Here is a 15,231-nt window from a genome sequence, read left to right on the forward strand (position 1 = left end):
ACTATGGAATCTTAGTTTACCAAACTCACCTACAGCCAGATTTGACGCAACCTACTTGCAAGTCAAAAATGTATATGATGATGATGAAGATCTAACTGTTTCTGTTCCGTAGGTAGCATTGAAGGTCTTCGGCATGGTGGGCGGGCCGTTGCTGGGGGTGTTCTCCCTGGGGATGTTCTTCCCCCGGGCCGACTCCACAGTGAGTGACCCTGACTCTGTCAGTCTCTTTGATTGGCGGGTCTGGAATGGGGCGTATTTCTAATGATTTAAGGAGGCAGCGTTCCATTTAATTGAGAACTACATCGCAGGGAAGCTTTGGAGATTTGATTTGCATGATTGATCAGCAAAGCTTTCTATATAGGAGTAAATAACATCAGTTCAGATATTCAAGTAAAGCTTTCGGTTGAGAAAAGTGGTCTCAAACATTAAATTATTTTGGCTTCATCGTTCGGCTCAGACTCTATTTAGACACAGTTCAAACCTGTTCAGACATTCAGTTCAAACCTTTTGAGACTCTCAGTTCAATCCTCAGACATTTATCCTCCATTCCTGGCTGCTCCTCAGCAGCAGTTTTCTGTTCCTGAACACAACCGTGACTTCCCCCCCCCCCCCCCCACTCTCTCCAGGGGGCCCTCGTTGGCCTGGGGGCCGGCCTTGCCACGGCCTTCTGGTTGGCGTCGGCAGCATCATGACGCGCAGCGGCAGTGGCGTCCTGCCTTCAAACTGTTCCGTTGCCTGGCTGCCCTCGGGGAACACCACTGTCTCACACGCCAACATGTCTGCCGTTCCCGCCATCTTTTTCAATATCAGCGCAACGCCCCCAACGCTGAGGTGAGCCTGAGAATGATTTTCCTCCCCGTTCCCTAACCTTTAGTGAATCCCACAGGCCTGAGTATGCTTTTCCTCCCCGGTCCCTAACCTTTAGTGAATCCCACAGGCCTGAGAATGCTATTCCTCCCCGGTCCCTAACCTCTAGTGAATCCCTCAAGCTGCTCTGTGCTGTTCCCTGATAGGCCGACAGGGCTGAGGAGGCTCTACTCCCTGTCCTGAATGTGGTACAGCAGACTCAGCTGTCTGGTGGTGGTGCTGTTCAGGCTTCTCGTCAGCTTTCTATCAGGTAGGAATGAATGACTGACCCATCACACACCCCACCACAGAGCCCGTCACAGAGCCCGCCACAGAGCCCGCCACAGAGCCCCCCACAGAGCCCACAACAGAGCCCACCAACACGTCCGTGGATCTGTGTTAAGGGTCTGCTAATGGTACTTACCAGGGTGCAGGTGGCAGCCTGAGCCAGTGAAGACTGCTCCCTTGGCATTGTCCATGACTGGAGCAGGCCCAGGATCAGTGTAGTGAGTGTTAAGGCCTTCCAGGACTCTTCTGTGAAAGGATCTATGGCCCCTTCACAGATGTAGCTCCTAGCATCATTATATAGCGTGAGTATACAAAGATCATTCTGGGGCCATGACAGACCTATATAGACACATAAAAACAGACCTAATGTTAAAATGTCAGGCAAAGGAGTTTACATTTTATTTTTGTTGACGGCCTGTGACCAGGGGAGAGAAAGCTTCCTCTTCCTGCTTCATATGCCGTGTTTCCACTGCAGGTTGCGGAACGGATCGGTTCGCAAAGGTGCGGTAGGGAGGGGGCGGTATAGCCCAGCTCAGTTCCGAGGTCGCGTTTCCACCGCCGACAGTACCCTTTAAGGTAGGCCGGATGTTGATCGCCGCGGCAGCTGCGTAAACATCGAAACAACGTCTTCCTCCGCAAGAATGCAGACGAACGTCTCCACCTCCTTGTTCGCTCAAGCAAGCGTTTTACGCGACATGTTAATTGTAAAGAATAATACCTCGAGGCTACTGTTTGTTTGTTTTTATCCCCACGTCGCCCGGAAGGGATGATTCTGTCGACCAATCAACGGAGGGGGTGTGTAGCTAGAATTTCCCGGGACCCTTTCAGTCGTCTCGTCTCGTTTTCAGTACCCCAACGGAGGAGTCCTGAAAATGAGGCCAAAACGGGTACGGCTAAGTCCGGGTCACACCCACTTTTGGCGGTGGAAACGCAACCCGTACCGCACCTTTGCGAACCGATCCGTTCCGCACCCTGCAGTGGAAACGCGCCATTACTGCCCATGTTTCCTATCGGTTCATCCAAGGTCCAATGAAAGAGGAGGACGTGTTCCCGGGCACTGTGTACCCCCTGCTGGGGAATCTGTTGTTCTTCTGGCCTGATCGCTACAAGAAGAAGCTGTGTTGTACGGGACAGAGCGTGAGTACCAACACACCAAGTGAGACCCGTCCCTTTAAACCGACCGGTGACGACCGGTTACGGCTCACAGCCGCCAAGCGACGCTGTCAACCTCCGCCTCGACAGAGGATAACGCAGGCATTACATTAACGTTTACATTTAGGGCTTTATTTTATCCAAAGCGGCTTACAATAAGTACATTTGTCAGAAGAAAGAGAAAAAATATATCGCTGTCGGTACAGTAAGGATGTTCATAGAACCTAGTGCAAAGCGCTAACAATCGCTAGGTTAACCCATTCCCCGTAAACAACAAAGATCGCTAGGACAAGATGCTACACAATGCTAAGTACTATTTTTAAGTGCAAGGACGTATAACCTACGATGTGTGTGTGTGTGTGTGTGTGTGTGTGTGTGGGGGGGGGGGGGTTAAGGGGGGAGGCTATGCAGAGTCTAGGTGAACTCTGAACAAGTGATTCTTGGTAGTACTCTCATAAAGAACACGGGGCCCCAAACCATACAGTTAACGGAACACACCTCTTGTCATTCCCGGACAAGACGCACGCGGAGGACAGGAACGGAAACACCTTCTCGTTGGACAAAGGAGCCACGGAGGCAGAGACCAAGGTGCTGCTCCGCACCTCGGCCCCCCTTCTTTAATCAAAAATAAGTAAAATATGTCTAGGCCTAATATCCTTTTTCCCTCCTCTATTGACTTTTGTATGCGTTTTGTACATGCTACCGCAAGACCGAAGGTTAACTGGATGCGAGACGACACAGAATGTTGTGTTTTAGATTTCAATCCATGTGCCAATATGCAAATCGAGAGTCAACACAGTGGGGGGCTGAATGATGTTTTACATGTTAGGCATTTCCTTATTTTTCTTTTACGCTAAACACTACAATTCTCAGGATTCTCGTTGTGTTTCCTTTCAATTTTTTTGCAGATCATTTTGTTACTGTTACACCTCGTGTTAATGGATGTGTTTGGTAAAGCTGTATTTGGTTAATATTTGCATTAATTTCACGTGCATTGATGACCTGATGCTTTGAAAAAAAAGCAGAGTAAAGATTTTTTTTCACTTCTACACCATACAACACGAGTAGGTTTTATTTCATGTGACACTGTACAACCTAGTATATTATGCATTATTTATCAGCATTATGTGGTGACCCAAGAGGAGGAAAGGTCAAACTTTATGTGATGGTGTTTAAGCATGGAGGCTCAAACCTCTTCGACATGACTCAAGGGAGGCTTTCATTACATCCAAATCTAATCTGGATTCAACAAGGAACATCTTCTCAGCTGTACTCAAGGTGCTATTCATGTTGTGGCAGTGGATGTATGGAATAACCGTTAATCTATTCAAGCTCTACAACATGTTAAACACGCAGTGTTGTTTTGTTATCAACCTTTTCTTGTTATCAACCTCACATTACCAGAGGGGTATATTAGTGGGGGTGATAAATGTTTACAACAAGCCTGGTTAACCGGTTATGGTAAGGGTTTTACAAGAGCAAGTCATCAGAGACTGCTGTTGGGTCGGTCAGAATAACGCTGAACTATGCACTTCTAGTTCATTTAAATTATGGAATAAATGTTTATAATTTTTTCAAGTCCACATCTGACCACTCTATGTATACATTAAATTCCCCCGAGAATAGACAGAAGAAAATTGCTGTGCAGTTGACATCGAAGGAAAGTTTATTGCATTGATACTTTGCAGGTTCACAAACACAAGCTTAATTACCAGTTAAGACGAGACGTTTATTGGTTGCCGCAAGAAAGCTTGTATCAAAATGTACAACAGTTAATGGTGACGCAGAATTGTAGGTACTGCAGGGATCTGAACCCAGGATCTACTGTTTACTGGACAGGCACCTTAACCAACTATGCTACATTGGGTACAACACCAATTTATTGAGAATACGGCCAAAGCCGTATGTATTATTCCGTGGCTGCGTGATGAGAGGAAAAAGATTGGTACCATAAGCCAATTGTGGTAGACTGTTACACAACGTCATTTTTATTTCGGGCCATTCATTTGAACTATAAATGATACACTGGGCGTTTGTTCCCTCCAAACAATTTAAAAATAGGATTATCTAACAACATTTGTTTTATGTTATTTAGTAGAAAAACGAAGTGGCTGTGAAATGGTAGCCTATTTATTCACGTTTTTTTTATTTGCAACCAAACTCCTATTGCTGGCTAAACAACTAGGCCTATAGTAATATTAAGTCCTATTGCGAATGAGTTTCCAAAAAAAGGGAAGTCACATTACACTGACACCCCCAGATAAACAGCTAGCTGCTATTTTGATAGTCAAATGCAGAGGCAGGTAAGATAAAACTTGCAGTTCCTTCAGTGGGTGGTGACGTAATGATCCCTTAACAGATGTTGTTTCTGCGGGGCCAATTTACAACACGCAGCTGAGCAAGAAGGAGAGGTACTATTTGAATAGTTATCAATCTATTGATTTTCTAAATTGTATTTTCAAATGTTTATTCAATTTAATGGGTCTATAACATAAGTATTTTTAAATTGGGCCTATAGTCTGAGCTCTTGATTTATGACCTGTTTATTTCTAAGATGTCATGTATTTTATTTGTATTACATTTGATTAGGCCTACAATCTCAAATAACCGCCTGTAGGTCCTGCTCGTAAGGGAGTGCAATGAGAGTCTGTATAATATACCTGACTCTTTTTATTCTGGGATTGAGCTGTTTTCAGGTGAGTCAGTCTTTTGAACGTGGAATTCAAATCTTCAATCATGTTTAACAATGCAATGGAAAAGTCAATTTATTTAATTTCCCTTCTTACTTGAATCCCTTTTCTAGGCATATGGAGGAGGTAAATTGATTTGTGTTATCACATAGGCACACGCAATGAACTTTTAACTATAATACATACAAGCATTAACCCGATGAGTCCTAATCTGGGTCCTGTTCCAGATAATTCCACGCTAGTGTATTACGCGGTGCTCACCATCGTGCCGAGCGCCCTCCCCAACATCACGGACAAGCTCAGCTCTATCGTGCTGGACGTACCGCCACATAACGTGATAGTCATTGACATTGCGGTCACTACAAGTTGAGTGACCTCTTTTTTGTAGCATCACCAGTAAAGCCTTTTCATGTGTTTTTCTGTGTGTTTTTATTAAATCAAAACTGACAAATGAATACAACTTTTATTTAAATATTTTTAAGAATGTGACGCGGCGGCTCTGTGCTCCTGTCTGGCCGGGCACGTATGGAGCAATGAAGTTTGTGAGAAGAAGAGCGATTGTTGTAATCCTACCAATCCCACCAAGTGTAGCCTTCCCAAAGACGTCGATCCAATTTGCCATCCGACGACCAGAGGTAGGCTAATGAATATAATGGAGTAAAGAATGTGGGTAATATCACGTGGCTTAACTTCTCCAAATGAGATTGGCCTACATAATTGTGCGTCATCACGAATCTTCTCCGAGAGGAGCACACGGCATTCTCGATTGTTTGAACCATGGAAAACATAAATAAATTACCCTTTTTTGTATATATTTTTTTCTTTACAGTCACTATTTATGGGTCGATTTTTCTGGAAAATGAGATATATTACCACTCCCTGGAAGACCCGAATACTCTGAAGTTCAAAGCACTTGCTAAAGAGCTGATAGATAAGGTAGGTTTTTGACGGAGCGAAGTAGGACTTAGTTTACTGGGTTGAATTGCACGGTTTAATTGATTCGGTCTTGATCTTTTGGCAACACGTAGCCTAATCTATAACACATGTGTGTAGTGACTAGCTCGCTGTTGTCTGAAATCTGTTTTTTCCCCATCAGATGAAACCAGTTTACAACACCCTGCTGCGATTCGATGGCATACAGGTCACCGGGTTCAGGTAAACTACACCGCTTATTAGACCTTATGGCGTTATCAGACGCCATACCAAAAACACTGACTTTCAATACATTCTAGTAGTCTTACTTCACTTTTCCCTAGCTGTGTTATGGGCTATTAATTGTAGGCTACTGTTTCAATGCCCACTACAGTGACTGAGTGAGTGAGTGGTAGAGAGTAAGTGATTGAGAGAGAGAGAGAGAGAGAGAGAGAGAGAGAGAGAGAGAGAGAGAGAGAGAGAGAGAGAGAGAGAGAGAGAGAGAGAGAGAGAGAGAGAGAGAGAGAGAGAGAGAGAGAGAGAGAGAGAGAGAGAGAGGAGATTTATGTAAAGCACTTACATAAATTACGTTTATTATCATTTATTAAAGGCTAGGTGTGTATGCATCCTTTGAGGTATATGTCAACACCCAAATGAATACAAAGACCTTGGGGCAGAAAACCGCGGCAGCAGCGATAGCATTGGACAACAACCCCATTGAAGTGGAAACTGAAGGTAAAGAACCATAGAATGGGCGTGAACAACCCAATAATTATCTTCTAAATACAATATAATACATTAAATAAGTATTTTTTGAAGGGGCCTAAGGGGCTCCAAATGGTTCCCTCCCATTATTCGAACGTTAACTCGTGAACTATTCGTTTTGCATGCTATTGGAGTACAACAAACCTTTCAAAAGCAGAGCAGTTGCAAGCTTTCAATGTTAATTAGAATCGAAGCTAAGCTAGGTAAGCTGTGTTCCCAGCCCTGCTCGTCAAGGTTTTCCTCCCCCTCAAGGTTTTCAACATGTGGATGTCGAGCTGTAAGTTTACAATTGAATTGCTTGGTGCTATTGGGTGCCTCAGGTATTTGCCTTCCTTGACTAATGGGACCACCACCCCTGGTCATGTTAATTCAATATCATTTTCAATATTGTAATTTACCTGTCCGGCGTTTTAACTTTTTCATCACAGACAGTCAAATCCAATGCTTCAGAAATGACCCTTGTGTACGATTATTTACTTCATACTACGTACTACATACTAACTTAGAAAAGATAATATCCACTGATTCTCCACAGGCCTTCTGGACATAAGCGGCCCCCCGCAGCCGGTGAAGCTGAACAGCATGGTCGACATCGTCTGCAATTCGTCCCAAAACGATATAACGGTCAAAGAGTGGAAACAGGCCACACTGAGAGATCCGTTGGTGATCTCTCAGATCACAGACGGAACAGAGTCCAATGTGAACTCACAAGGGAACGGGACCACCATACTCACACTCCAACAAACATCTGAAATTTGGGCAGGTGTGTGTGTGTCAGTTTTTTCCGTTTCATCCAACTGACCCCAAAAAAAAGAATGAACCTCAAACTCGCCATCAAAAGTAAAATGTACAAAGAATTAATATCGTCATGCCTGACGAAATCAAGATCCATTCAGATATGTGGAGCAGATGTCATTGTACTGCAGTGTACTGACGATGAAGCTGTTCCCTTGTTCCATTTTTCCCAGGCCTGATCAATTGTACCTTCAGGCCAGAATTGGATACCGGTGTGAAGATACTTCACAGAGCCAGTTTCAAACTGGACGTCGCACTTCTGCCTCAAATCGTCATCTTCAGCGACCCCCAGTTCCCCCAATGTAAAAATGGCTCCACAAGGGTGTCGGTGAGAGTGAAATGTGAGATAAAGAACAGCACCGAACCCTATGCAGTAGATTGGACCGTAGAGGGGAATTCTTCTGCTTTGGTGGCTGGACAAAACGTCGGTAAGCAAGGGTTCACTGTCTTTTAGCCACGATTGTTAACTCTGATTTCCCTGCTGTCTTGTGTGATACTCATTGGAACAGCAATTTTCACTCATTTGATGTTTTGATGATCAGAAGGGCAAGATCCCAGGTCCTACGACGCCCAAACTGCCTTTTCGTGTTTACCAAAGGACGCGAAGAACCCGGCAAACATGAATTGTGTGTTCAGCAATAGGATGAAGCAAACACGAAAGGCCTCGATTGAAATCCACATCATAGGCGGTACGGCTCAGGTGTAACACCAAGTACAAGTTAATTGAAGTGGTAAACCTTCACAATTAGGGTACATTAAATAACCATTAATTAACATTAGGTAATGCGTTAATAAGCATTACCTAAAATGCACTCGCAGTTAATTAATAGTTAACTAATGTTCGAATAATAATGGATTAATGGTGTTACTAATGTTTTCTAATGTTGTTCACGCTAACTAAGTTAACGATGTTCATGGTAACAAATGTATTAATTTAAAGATAAACTGGAAAATTGTTGCAATATTGATTTGGAAAATGCAGGCATGTAATTGTGCCAGTTAGACAATGATTTATCATTGCACTATAGAGTTACCGTTGATGACGTTTTTTTCCGGCAAATTGTTTTCCAATAGTAAATGATCTGCGTTGTCAGGCGGACGAGGATTGGCCAGTCACGAAGGCCGGCTTCACTGCCAAGCTGCGTTGTGAGGGAGTTAGAGAGGGGTTTAGATCGCGGGAATGTGACATCAACAGAATTTGGGGGAAGGAGGAGTCAGAGTGCGTAAACCGCGACCTCTTCAGCATTGCAGAACGCACCCAAGTAAGTGGCAGACATTTTGTTTCATCACATAATAATTAGACAAAGCATTTGCTGAACAATGTGTGTCATTGCTTACCGATAAATAATTGCCCAAAATGCCTCCCAGGTGATTGACAAAGGTCTCGGAGTTGTTTACCAGAATGCCGCAGAGCTGTTTTCTCGCCTTACAAATGCTACTAACAACACGAGGAGCATCAGCAGTGTTTCTAATCTAAATACTTCCATCAACATCCTCAACAACATGCAAAACTTAAACACCTCGTTCAATACATCCACATTAGAGGTAAGTCCCCATTGTTGATCCCGTTATGTTTGAATTTAAGGTGACATATTATACCAACAGGTGTGAGTGTGATTAGCTGTGACAAGCCGTTTTGAAAATCTGCCTCTTCTGACTTCGTAAGTCGGCGTGTCCACTTAGATGTACGCTGGATAGATCAGTCTACCAGCCTATCCAGTGGACTGAGGCAAACATTCTCCATCCGTCATACATCTTGGTTGACACACCCACTTGTGATGTCAGAAGAGGCAGATTTTCAAAACGGCTTGTAATCTCACTCACGACTGGTTGCATAATATGCCGCCTTTAAGTTCCCACAACCGTCAATAGTGTTCAACACCTTATATTGCTCGGTTGTGCTGTTGTGTCAAAATTTGAAATCTGTCTTACCAGGAAATCGTGAAGTCGTCCAGCAACATCCTGAACGTTCCTTCGGAGGAAGTTTGGAGGTCAAATGTCACGGATAACCTGTCGATGGCTGAATTGTACTTGGAGTCTGTTAAGCAGTTGATCAGCCAGACCAACATATCAAAGGAACATGCCAGTGGGGCGTCAAATGTACAGATAAAGGCTTGCAAGTTGGCGCGCTGTACGAACACTCTCTTCGGCGTCAACGTTTCCGTCGACGGGCAACAAGGCGTTGTGAAAACGGCGGGTTTTAAAAATCTTGTCAACTTCTTGCCGCCCATACAGAAGGACACCAAGCCCAACAGCATCGTAGTGACGGTGAGTGACAGCAATAAAGAGCGACGGTTCAATCACGACCTCGGCAGTGAAGTCTTGATCCAGTTCACGCTGATCTCCCCGCGACAACGCAACCATGAAATGAAGTGCGCCGCCATGGACAGAAATGGGAAGTGGTCGTTTGACCTTTGTGTCTGGGGCGGATCGAGAAACGAAGGCAGCTGTAAGTGCCAATTTTCCTCCTCGTTTACCCTCCTCTTGTCAAGAAAAGCTGTCATTCTGCCGGCGCTGCGCGAGATCACCTGCGTGGGTCTAGCCATTTCCATCGCCTCTCTGGTCTCGTTCCTGATGATCGAGTGCCTGGTCTGGAAGACCGTGACGAAGTCCGTTGGCTTGTACTTGCGCCACATCACGCTAGTGAACATCTCCGTGTCCCTCCTGATCGGAAACTGCAGTCTCTTTGCATCCGCATTCCCGGGGGACGTTTCCGACCTCTGGTGTCAGATCTGCGTGGTCTTGAAGCATTTCTTCTTCCTTGCGCAGTTCTGCTGGATGTTCTGCCTCAGCTGCCTTCTGCTCTACCAGACCATGGTTGTGTGGTCGGATCTGAGCAAAGGTTGGTCCCAGGGCGTGTGCTACTCAGTGGGCTACGGCGCCCCGTTTCTCATCGTGACCTTCACGTTTGTGTCCAACGACGGCGGAGCAGAGGGGAAGTACTACGACGCCCATAGCTGTTGGCTGACACACCACAGCATGCTCAAGGGCTCCTTCTATTCCTTCATCATACCGGTGGGCATCATCGTCTTCGTCAACATTTTAAGCATGGCCTTGGTGATTGTCAAGCTGTTGAACCCCGTCAAGGGATTAGGACCAGGAGGACGTAAAAGCTGCAGCAGTGGCCATGCCGCCATACGCATTCTCAGGTCCATCATCATCCTGACCCCTGTCTTCGGAGTGACCTGGCTCTTCGGTTTTGCTAGTTTAGTCCTTGACCTGGCGGATGGCCTGGCAGCGTCCGCAGTCTTCTACATCTTCAGTGTCTGTAATTCTTTCCAGGTGGGAGCCCTCAGATTTACATTTTACATTGATGGCATTTAGCAGACGCTTTTATCCAAAGCGACTCACGATAAGTACATTTGCCAGAAGAAAGAGAAACAACAATATATCGCTGTCGGTACAGTAAGGATGTTCATAGAAAATAGTAACAATTGTTAGGTTAACCCATTCCTCGTATACAACAAAGCTAGCTAGGATAAGATGCTACACGATGCTAAGTACTATTTTTAAGTGCTAGGACGAACAACATACAATCAGTGCGTACATGACGTGCTCAGATCCTGGTGAAACTTCGCTATATACTCCTGTTCCTTTATAACCGCTCTGTCTCCAATACTTCCCCAGGGACTGTTCATCCTGTTGACCGTCAGTGTGGGAGAGAAAATGGTATTTATTTCTTACAGCTTTATTTTGACCTGCAAATACTGCGATCACTAAAATGAGTCACCATTGATAGGTCATTGAGGCGATCTGAAAGAGTTCACAGCTTGGTTGCCTCTTTAAATACAACACATTCACGGTAGTATATTAAGAGGTACAATGTGCGAGATCTTCAATTTCAAGTTAGCAAAAATCGAGCTCCTCCACCTACCCCTCCAACCCCGCCCGTCTTTGAAAAGTGCAATTACTTTTTGAGTTTGAACAGGAGACTTCTCTCCCATGAAGCAGCGATCCCCGTAGCCTTAGCATCTACATGAGGGAATGTGTTTTCGAGCATGTTACAAACAAAAAGCTGTTTCACAAATTGACTGTAAAATGGACCCCGTTTTTTTTTATTTCACCAAGGTTCGAGACGCACTGAGGAAAAATGTTTTCGCAACTGTGAGTTCTACACGGATCACTCACCGCACTTGTTTCATTAGCAGATGTGTTTTTGCAGTCGTTTTGACACGTTGTCTCTGATCCCCTAGCGACGGCCATCGTCCACTAAGGAGACCTCCATGACAATGCAGTCTTCGATGGAAGACTGACTCCTGAGACACCAGCCTGTCCCGTTTAGTGGAGGGAAACGCATTTCATCTTCAGCAGGGAAATGTAATTATTTTTGGCCTAATGTTGTAGGCTACAACTTTAGAGCATGGGATGTATAACGATCTTATTGTGGATGTGTGATGTCAAGGGTTTTTATTATTTATTAGGGTGGCAAGCACAGATTGCGAAGCTAACCTATCGTAATTGTTAGTTTTACTATTATTAGGTGAGTGCTGCAAGCAGTGCTCAACTATTGTTCTTCATAAGTTGTATTCATTCTTTCTTTCTCTCTACAAACTTTGGGACTTATCTCCTTCCTCATTTTTCCCCTAGAGACTCCATTCAAATTTAAAAATATTCAGAATAGCTTGGAATCGCAAGGTCCTTTTCAGTTTTTTTTAAATATTTTATACTTTTTAAGATATTCCACTTTTAAAATATTATATATTTTTTAACATGGGAGTCAATGGTTTAAGACGTATCTAAATCAAATTTCAACCGTTTATCTTCGTTCAAACCATTTAACAAATCTGCGTTATTGTATCTTCAATAATATCTAGACGGAATTTCGATATCATTTAAACTTTGTTCAGAATCACAGTTTTAGTTTCAAACCGTCATATTCTACAGTTGGTTCCATTGAAGCCGTCTGCCCATTCTGACACTTAAATTACTCAAAGCATCGTAACTCTGTGATATTTCAACCGTTTACCGTCGTTCAAACCATTTAACAAATCTACACACTTCTATCTTCAATGTTATCCACGAAATTTCGATATCATCTAAAAATGTATTCAGAATCACAGTTTTAGTTTCATAACTATGGGGTCAAAACAGTCTCATTAATAATGAATGCACAGAGAAGGATTCACAAATGTATTTTGTGATTTACATATAAATTACTCTCTTCTCACAAATACATTTCAATGGACACATAAATGGATGTCGGTATGTATAAATGTAAAGTTTATCCATAAACAAATTGGCTGAAAACGAGGGAGGCATCTGATTGGCTACAGAGTTCCTTGTTTAAAAAATGCATTTGTGAATCTAGCGACATCAGGAGAGTCTCAAAAATCATATACAGTCCAGTTCACACACAAATGCAAACAAGTGTGCTTGTTAATTCAAGTTTAACAGTTTGTATATAAATTAGTGCCGTCAGTTAAACACGTTATTAACGGCGTTAACGCAAATCAATTTTAACGTCGTTAATTTTTTTATTGTGCGATTAACGCAATTCTTTTATTTAAAAAATAATAATAATCCGTGATTTATATATAAATTACTCTCTTCTCACAAATACATTTCAATGCACATACAAATGGATATCGGTATGCATAAATGTAAAATAAATCCATAAACAAAAATAAGTTTCACAAACACATTTCTGATCCACACACAAATGTGCCTTGTTTTAAATAAATGTAATATAAATCCATAAATATATTAATTAAAAGAATGTTTGCAATTTTCATCAAACATTTATTTGTGTGTTGTTACATTTATATTAGTGCTGTCAAGCGATTAAAATATTTAATCGCGATTAATCACATTAATGTCATAGTTAACTCACGATTAATCGCAATTATTTTTTCTATGCTAAATATCCCTTGATTTCTTTGTCCCATTAATTTCTCATTTTAATGCTCTTATCAACATGGAGAAGTGCATCGGCTTGCCTTGTGCAAATGTTTTTTTATTGATAACAACATTGGCATATACTGATAAAAACAGGACGATACAAAAAAAAAAACCTATAGTGCAACTAAACGATGAACATACAAAGATACTGCCTTGAACATAGCAGTCAGGCTACTGCTTCTTTGTTTTGAGCCAAATAAAAAAATATTCACCCCCTGCCGGCGACTTTCATTGGTTAATGTTGCAATTTTTTCCCACCCACGGACGATCTGCTTCATACCACGGACATAAAAAGAATGGACCACAGACTGAAAAATGGCCGCCCATTCATTCCTATGGAAACTGCTCAGTGGTTCAGGGGAAACATGAACATATTATAGAATGGACACCGGATTCCAAAATGGCGCCCATTCATTCCTATGTAAACTGCTCAATGGCGCAGGGCAACATCAAGAGATATGCTTCCGCATCATGGGAGCCTAGCCACGCCCTAGTTCAGGACGTACCGGATGCAGAAATATTCTTGTTTTTTCGCATTGTTAGCATTGTAGCATCATAAGCGAGAGGTCTGAGCGATCGCAGTCGCATTGTTTACCGACCATGGAAGCAGGGTTTGAGTTAGGTTGGAGCCAGTGGGAGCTGAGCACCCATAGAGAGAGGTCTGGCTCCCATGAAAGCACTGCAGTAAACTCAAATATCTGTGGGGGTCTCTACAGCAGCATAATATTGTAATTACAAATAAATCTATTTTCCCTTCCACATACAATATTGACGTTAAGGAAGGGATAATAGAACGCCGGTCATTATCGGGAAAATAAGCCTAGACAGGGCGAACCGGACACCGACGCGAAACGGAGGTGTCTTGCTTCGACCTGAAAGGGCTTATTTTCGAAAATGAGCAGCTACTTGCCAAACGAAAAAATAACTTCACAAGGCGTCTTTTTACAATTTATTGTTATCATTCGTAGTGTTGATCAGCAGAGAAACAGTAAGCCAAAGACGTTGACGTCGCTTAGCAACCGAAGACGCTGGTGTTGCGGAGGGCCAATGCAAGTGAACGGAGCGTTCCACGGCATTGAGAAGAGTAGTGTCATATTAAATATTTACTTCCTATATTTACACCCCTCTCCCCCCCCCTCAACAACTTCAAGAGACCCCCACAAAGATGCAATCCTTAACTCGAACCCTGCATGGAAGTATAAGTTAACTTCATAAATATGAAAGATTGCTCCATATAACACCAACAATGTAGTAAACGTATTTAGGCCTAGAAAAAAGTACAGTTCATCGTTATTGTTTAAGAAACAGATTTATATACAAATAAATGGTTACATATCGATCAGCAATGAGGTTGGAGTAGCCTACCCACATAAATAATCACGTGACTCAAAGCTTGCGCCTGTGTGGTCAAATCTTTGAAAAGTCAGCGCTGAAGAAATACATTTTAATGGTGTACCTACATTTACACCTTCACAAGTTTTTAAAAATAAATATTCAACCTTTCAAAAATGATTTCTCAATGTATGAACACCTGTTTGCAGAATCCCATTTACAAGGTTTCAAAACCGGAAAACAATGAAATACACTGTTAGAACAGTGCCAGATTTGAAACTCTGCAAATGCGTTGGTGACATTTTTTAAACTTTGAAAATGTGTTTGTGAAAAAATATTTACTTTGAAAATGTGTTGGTGAAAATGATGAAGACTAAATAGAACACAAAATCATGTTTGCAGATATTTTTGAATTTTTTTTTCAGGCTATAATCGTTTTTCAGTGTTGCAAAAACTTTCTTACAAGGTGTTTACAAGGTGTTGAGTTTTCAAACCCAGACTTACAAGCCTTTGAAACTTTTTTTTCAGGTTTAAATTATGGCAGGAAACTAGC

The 15,231-nt window shown here is 42.7% G+C and overlaps 1 protein-coding gene across 1 annotated transcript; it reads left to right on the forward strand.

Annotated features, from left to right (window-relative positions):
* The first annotated feature begins 5,457 nt into the window (after positions 1 to 5,457).
* Positions 5,458 to 11,997, forward strand: LOC115543801 (adhesion G protein-coupled receptor F5). The gene is made up of 13 exons (XM_030356391.1): positions 5,458 to 5,611; positions 5,806 to 5,912; positions 6,073 to 6,131; positions 6,499 to 6,623; positions 7,189 to 7,416; positions 7,622 to 7,876; positions 7,991 to 8,137; positions 8,523 to 8,710; positions 8,817 to 8,993; positions 9,384 to 10,730; positions 11,076 to 11,117; positions 11,517 to 11,552; positions 11,642 to 11,997. The coding sequence occupies exons 3-13, from the start codon at positions 6,073 to 6,075 to the stop codon at positions 11,699 to 11,701; spliced, it is 2,664 nt and encodes an 887-aa protein (XP_030212251.1). The 5' UTR covers positions 5,458 to 5,611; positions 5,806 to 5,912; the 3' UTR covers positions 11,702 to 11,997.
* Positions 11,998 to 15,231: the final 3,234 nt, after the last annotated feature.

Source organism: Gadus morhua, chromosome 5 (genome assembly GCF_902167405.1).
Source record: "Gadus morhua chromosome 5, gadMor3.0, whole genome shotgun sequence".
NCBI lineage: Eukaryota > Metazoa > Chordata > Actinopteri > Gadiformes > Gadidae > Gadus > Gadus morhua.